Raw genomic sequence first — 6,830 nt, 5'->3', positions numbered from 1 at the left:
CCTTCAGAGTTGCACTTTGAAATGTGAACCAAGCAAAAGTTCTTCACCTTGAAAACAGTTAAGGTTGTAAAATGCTCAAAGAATATTGTCAAAAACGTAGAGCACGTTCCCAATTCTGATGCAGAAATGAACCTTCTGGAACATGGAAGAGAATCAGCATCCATGTGTTGGTCTCTAAGAATGTGAACATTGTACGGAGCTGATACAATAACATAATAAAAAAAAATAGAGATCATACAGTAGAATTCTGGGACTGCAGGATCTTCTTATCTGAATGTATAAGAAGACCAAAGTCAAACTTGTTTAAATGACAAAGGGAGTATGTTAACTCAGGCAGAAAAGTACAGAAAAGGTTAGGTTTGGAGCAGGGCTGGACCCAATGGGTCAACAACCCGGTAAAGTCCTGGTTTTGCTCAATCATGCTTAGTGGTGGGGATCGAGCAAAGCTTTGTAGTCGCTATCATCAAAATAAGGTAAGATTTTTCCCCCTTAGGGCTTCCTAAAAAATGTCCACTTTCATCTTTGGATGGGGTCACGTGGCCACCCTCAAACTGATCCTTATGGCTAAAGGACTTGTACAGTCCATATGGATCTAACTGCATGGGGTGTCAGTTTAACGCTGACCACTGGGGAACCAAGGGGGGCCTTGGCAGGAGTCCTTGGTTCTGCTAGGTGAGAAGAGAGCTGGGGTGGTGCTGTGGAAGGGGCACTTGGGCAGGTGCAGAGAGATATCCAGGCACTTTCCCAGCAGGAGGGAAGGATTTGGCATCTAAAGAATGAACAGGAGGGCTGTGGCTGTGGCTCAGAGGTAGAGTGCACGCCTAGCATGTGTGAGGCACTGGGTTCAATCCTTAACACCATATAAAGTAAAATAAAGATATTGTGTTCACCTATAACTAAAAAATAAATATTAAAAAAAAGAATGAGCAGGAGTTTAATGATCAAAGGAGAAGGAGAGAATATAAGAACATCATATTATTAAAACAGCAGTTGTTTTGGGGAAGTCTGAAGTAGCAACTAGTCTAGAAGAAACGTCTTAAATAAAAGAGGTGAGGTCAGTACCTTACCTTTCTCTCCAGATGTGGTGGTGAACTTTCCAAAGATCATCTCTTCCTGGGCTAAGAAATCTCAGAGTCCCTCCAATGAGTGACACAATACCCTGCAAGAGGAACATGGTGAGTTCAGCTTGCTGATTAGACTTGTGTGCTTCTAGAAGGAAAGGACCCTCTCTAGTCAGCTTTCCCTCTGACATTCTTAGCTTCATACTGAGTGCAAAGGATGTTGATCAAGTCCTGTTCACAGAGGTGCATAGATGGCATTTAGCAAGTAATCCTCCCCTGGGACGGAGAGAAGTTTGGCTTACCTAGCTGGATGTGGCACGACATTACCAAGGTCATGTCTTTCTGGTGGTCACAACAAAGCATTAAACACAAACACAAAAGCATAGTGAAGCTTTGAAAATTTTTCCAAGCCCCAGAGCAAGTCCCTAAATTTCAGGTCCTCTCTTTCTTACTAGGAAGGGACATAAACCAGTTGGCATGATGGTCATCTTACTGTCCAAACCATGCCCTGTTTGCTCAGGACCATTTCTTTCTGCCAGTCTTGATTGCAGTGTGCTGGAGAGGCGTTGTGTGACCCTGCCTGGCTCCCTCGCCAGGTTCCTGGCACTCTTTTCTTTCTGACAAGAAGCCAGCTCCCTCTGATCTGGGCATCCTTGGCTAGACACTCTCCCACGTCCCATCCCATCTTGTTACCTTTGTCCCCCCCAGCCCTTCACATTTCTCCTAAGGTTCTCAGTCACATGTCCCCCCCCCCACCACTGACTTGCCTCTCTGCCAGCTTAGCTCACCCCTTTACTTCCCATCCCGTCTGCTCCTCCCCAACCCTCCTTAGGAACCTGAAACAGCCATCTTCTCCTCTGTGGCCATGTGGCCAGGGCTCTAAGCCTTGACTTCCCCCACGGCATCTCACAGCCTGCCTCCCAGTGACCCTAACCTGGTGCCTCATGGTGCCCAAGTGGATTGTGCCCTGATAAACCTCCATAGATACAACATCATGGGTGTGAATGAGGAGCGTCCCTGTTGTCATTGTTGGAGAAGAAGTCATGGTTTGGATGTGAGATGCCCCCCACAAAGCTCCTCTGAATGCAGGAATATTCAGAGGTGAAATGATTATGAGAGCTGTGACCTACTCAGCCCATCTTAATTTAATGGGTGGACTGGGTGGTAACTGTAAGCAGGTGGGGCATGGCTGGAGGAGGTGTGTCACCAGGGGCATGACCAGAAGGGTACACCTTCCCTGTGCTTCTCCCACCACCACTCTAGTTTCCTTGCTACCACAGGTGACAGTTTCCCTTTGCTTGGCCTTTCCTTCATGTTGCACTGCTTTACCTTGTAGAGCAAAGGATTCCGTGGTCTATGGACTGAGACCTCTGAAACCATGAGCCCCAAATAAACTTTCCCTCTTCTGAGTTGTTTGTGTCCAGTTTTTCTGGTCACAGAGATGAAAAGCTAAGTAAGACAGAAGTAAAGCAGAATGAACACTGGGTCTGTTGTGTGGTTGCTCCGGCCTTCCTGGGGAAAAGCGGTGTGTCCTGTGGAATTTGGGGGGCTCATCAGCACCATGCTCCTGTGTGTGCTACGCATGGTGTTTAGGGTGCTATTTGGGAGCTAGAAAGTTTCCAACAACAGGGACAACTGGAGAGTTTTGTCTACATCTTTTTGGCTTTATTGACTTTGATCTGATTATTTTTCTGCAAGAAACTGGTCAGTCCTCCACTTAAATTGTTTCAGGACAAAAAAGTCACTGAAATCTCTGCCCAGTCTATTTAGCAAAGTTAGCGTAACCTAAATACCAAGATCTGATAAAGACAGTATGAAAATAAGAAAACTGCAAATAAATCCAGCAAGATTTTGAAGAATCAATACCTGACAGCCACCAGGGTTCCTTCGGGAGGCAGTGTCTCCCCAGGTAATATGCCTGAGCTCCCGGCCAGGCTGCTGGAATTCTAAGTCCCATCTGTGCAAGGCTGGGAAGGTAGGTTTGCTGTGTGACCTATGTAAGTGTAGGTTCCCTCCTTTGTGAGATGGAATGACAATAGTAGCCACTTCCTGGGACTTTTGGGCACAACACTAGGATCACATCTGCACGTTGGGATCAATGATGCATGCCACTTGCCAGCACCCAAGGCCCTGTGTCTATAATTCAGAAAACTGCTTTCACAGGAGTCTCTGCTTTTTGCATATTATTGGGCAATCAGGTACTTCCAGAGAGCCCTCTCAGATCTTTCAAAAAGAAGTAAATAAAGAAACTCAAGTCTTCCGATATTTTTTGTCAGCTCTTTCCTCTCTGCACCCACAGCACCGAGTTCCACAGAGGAAATCTGCAGATTCCCTTCTGTGGCTCTGCCCTGGCATGAGAACTCCCAGTGCCATTAGATGGCCCAGATCCTGGTGTCCTGTACTTACATTGCCAGGGGTGTGTGAGGCAGAGTCACGTCGAGGGCTTCCAGGCTTTCCCCCGAGAATGAGCACCAGGGTACACCAGTCACGCCTGTCCCGGAGAAACATACGGCAGGACGATCTTTGAGCTGGACAGCATTTTAATCAGTGCATTAGAGAAGGAGGGAAAAGAGTAAAGGCAAGAACAACCACAATAACAAAAAGCATGTGGGCGGATGCACTTGGGGCAGGAGCCGCGCTCTCAGGAGCAGCAGCTGCTGCTTGCAGATGAGGTTCCCAAGGCTGGCCCCGCGCCCGCCTGTGGGAGCAGGTGCTGCTCTACAGCGCTGGACCGCTAGGTGGTACCGAAAAGTCAGAGACTCCTGGGCTCTGCCCCGGCGAGACCAGGTTGCGGAGAGGAGGGACGCTCAGGTCCGAGGGGCGGCGATAGGGGCGGGCCGGCTGCATAAACGCTGCTGGCGCTCCGCAGGAGGAGGACGCGTCCCAGCGATGGCCCTGAGCTCGCAGAGGCGGTCCCCGCGCGTGGACGCCGGGTGCCCAGGCTGAGCGCGGAGCAAGATCCGAGCCCAGGGAGAGCGCCGGTAAATAGCCACAACTTTCTATTTCCTTGAAATTGCTTGAAAACGGATGCAAAATCGTGCCTACCCCACATGTGGAGGAGGGCAGGGTGGAGGCCTCTAGCTCATTGGGCGAATTTTTAAAACAGCTGGATGTGATGTGATATCATAGTATACTTGGTCGATATATCTGGGATGGAACTGAACATAAATATATGAAAAATGATTCTGGTTCCATAAATGCTTATGATTGTCAGTGTGAATGAGCATGGACATTCTCTGTCCCCAGGTATGCTCTGAGTTTGGAGGGCAAAAGGATTTTTGAATATAAATCAAGACTGGGAAATAGAATAAAAAGGGACTGAAGTCTCTGACTCTAGTCCTTGATACATGTAAATGGCTGGGTTCTTCATACTGGGCTCCCGTGGAACTTACAAAGCTATTAATCAGACTTTCCGGGAATGTCAAATAATGCAGAATTCAGGGGGAAATATTGATTGAGGGGAAAAGAGACTCATTTTTTCTCAACTTTAACCTGTTTGTACCAGGGAAGCTTAGGAGCTGGAGGCAGTAACTTCTATGTGAGATCATGCTTAAGGGTACACTATCACAGTCTTGGTTCTGGAGATGTAGCTGTGCAGTCTGAGTTGCAGGAGTTTTGAAGACAGTCAGGGCCAATGTGAAGAATGCAAATGTCTGTCTTGAGAAATCTGTGCTCACTGGAGGAACATGTGGCGTAGTCGCCTTAGGAATGTGAAAATCTGGAGAGAGGTTGGGGTTTTATGGGATTTTTGTAGGCTAGAGGGGACCTCACTTTTGAGAGTAAACTTGGGACCAGGGCAATAGGCATAAAAAGTGAAACCACCCTGGATACACAGAGATGAACGCCACTCTATTTAGGTAGGTGAAAAAATGTCAGTTTACAGGAAGGAGATCAGAAAATGCTGGTGAAAATTCTAGGTCTGGATGTTAGAGGGGCAGTATCCTGGGGATCAGGAATGTAAGTCAGAATGTTCATTCATTCACCCCCTTTCCTGCATTGTGATTGCTTTGGGATGTTTTTCTTTGCCTGCCTGCCCCGCCCCTCCCTCTCTCTCTCTCTCTCTCTCTCTCTCTCTCTCTCCTTAACCTTTTGGATTATGAAAAATCCGGTCTTACAGTACATTTACTGGCAAGAAGAGGTGGTGTTTTCCCCCAGCCATGAATTCCTCATTTCACCTGCATTTCTTGGACCTCGGCCTGAACGCCACTGAGGGCAACATTTCAGGACTCAATGTCAAGAACAAGTCGTCTCCCTGCGAGGACATGGGCATCGCTGTGGAGGTGTTCCTGACGCTGGGTCTCATCAGCCTCTTGGAGAACATCTTGGTCATCGGCGCCATCGTGAAGAACAAGAACTTGCACTCGCCCATGTACTTCTTCGTGTGCAGCTTAGCGGTGGCCGACATGCTGGTGAGCATGTCCAACGCCTGGGAGACCATCACCATCTACCTGATAAATAACAAGCACCTGGTGATGGCAGACGCCTTTGTGCGCCACATTGACAATGTGTTTGACTCCATGATCTGTATTTCCGTGGTGGCCTCCATGTGCAGTTTGCTGGCCATCGCGGTGGACAGGTACGTCACCATCTTCTACGCGCTGCGCTACCACCACATCATGACCGCCAAGCGCTCGGGGGCCATCATCGCGTGCATCTGGACCTGCTGCACGGGCTGCGGCATCGTCTTCATCCTTTACTACGAATCCACATACGTCATCGTGTGCCTCATCTCCATGTTCTTCACCATGCTGTTCCTCATGGTGTCCCTGTACATTCACATGTTCCTCCTGGCGCGGACCCACGTCAAGCGGATCGCCGCCGCGCCCGGGTACAGCTCTGTGCGGCCGAGGACCAGCATGAAGGGCGCCGTCACGCTCACCATGCTGCTGGGGGTTTTCATCGTGTGCTGGGCCCCCTTCTTCCTCCATCTCATCTTAATGATCTCCTGCCCGCAGAACATCTATTGCTCCTGCTTCATGTCCCACTTCAACATGTACCTGATCCTCATCATGTGTAACTCCGTGATCGACCCTCTGATCTATGCCTTCCGCAGCCAAGAAATGCGGAAGACCTTTAAAGAGATCATTTGCTGCCATGGCTTCAGAATGAGCTGTAGATTCCCTAGCAGGTATTAATCCAGACGCCACCCTCTCTCTGGCTCTCAATTCTCCTCTGGCAGAGCCGGTGAGGTCCAGCCAAGGAGCCGGGAGGATCTCTAGGAATCGGAACTGCGATCTCCTTATCTCTTCTCCAGCTCAGATGTGTGCACCTTTTCTCCTGTGGTTACTGTCATGTCAAATGTGTGCATGTTGCTTCTCCATTTTGGAAGTGGCCTGTGACAGTTTTTCACTGTCCCTTTTCATCTTGCTATTTCTCAAGTCCAACCTCCCTCTGTGTGGACTTAGGGAATGCACAACATACAGAGTGCATGTAAGTCTAAGCCTGCAGAACAGGCTGCTATTGGAAGAAAAAGCATGAATATCTAGGGGCTGGGGCTGAGGCTCAGCAGTAGAGCACTTGCCCTGCATGCATGAGACCCTGGGTTCAAGATCCTCAGCACCACATAAAAAAATAAATAAAAGTAAAAATATTGTGTTCATCTGCAACTAAAAAAAAAGTTTAAAAATGTATGAATATCTAGATTAAATATGATTGCTTTTTTTTTCTTTTGCCCTAGAAGCAGGTTCATCCTTTGCTCAGTTCACTGAAGAGTAATGTATGCTTTCCAGGAAAGAATAGACGGTCGAATTCTTTCCATTTGAAATGTCC

The 6,830-nt window shown here is 48.2% G+C and overlaps 1 protein-coding gene across 1 annotated transcript; it reads left to right on the top strand.

The window, feature by feature from the left end:
- Nucleotides 1-3,983: 3,983 nt before the first annotated feature.
- Mc5r (melanocortin 5 receptor) lies at nucleotides 3,984-6,276 on the top strand. The gene is made up of 2 exons (XM_076837095.2): nucleotides 3,984-4,042; nucleotides 5,179-6,276. Exon 2 carries the CDS (start codon nucleotides 5,219-5,221, stop codon nucleotides 6,194-6,196), a length of 978 nt encoding a protein of 325 aa, XP_076693210.1. The 5' UTR covers nucleotides 3,984-4,042; nucleotides 5,179-5,218; the 3' UTR covers nucleotides 6,197-6,276.
- Nucleotides 6,277-6,830: the final 554 nt, after the last annotated feature.

The sequence above is a fragment of the Callospermophilus lateralis genome, chromosome 17 (assembly GCF_048772815.1).
Source record: "Callospermophilus lateralis isolate mCalLat2 chromosome 17, mCalLat2.hap1, whole genome shotgun sequence".
Classification (NCBI taxonomy): Eukaryota; Metazoa; Chordata; class Mammalia; order Rodentia; family Sciuridae; genus Callospermophilus; species Callospermophilus lateralis.
This window is presented reverse-complemented; position numbering and strand designations above follow the sequence as displayed.

Excerpts from the sequence above, each read along its gene's own strand:
- Mc5r (XM_076837095.2), top strand. The coding sequence starts at position 5,219 with ATGAATTCCTCATTTCACCTGCATTTCTTGGACCTCGGCCTGAACGCC.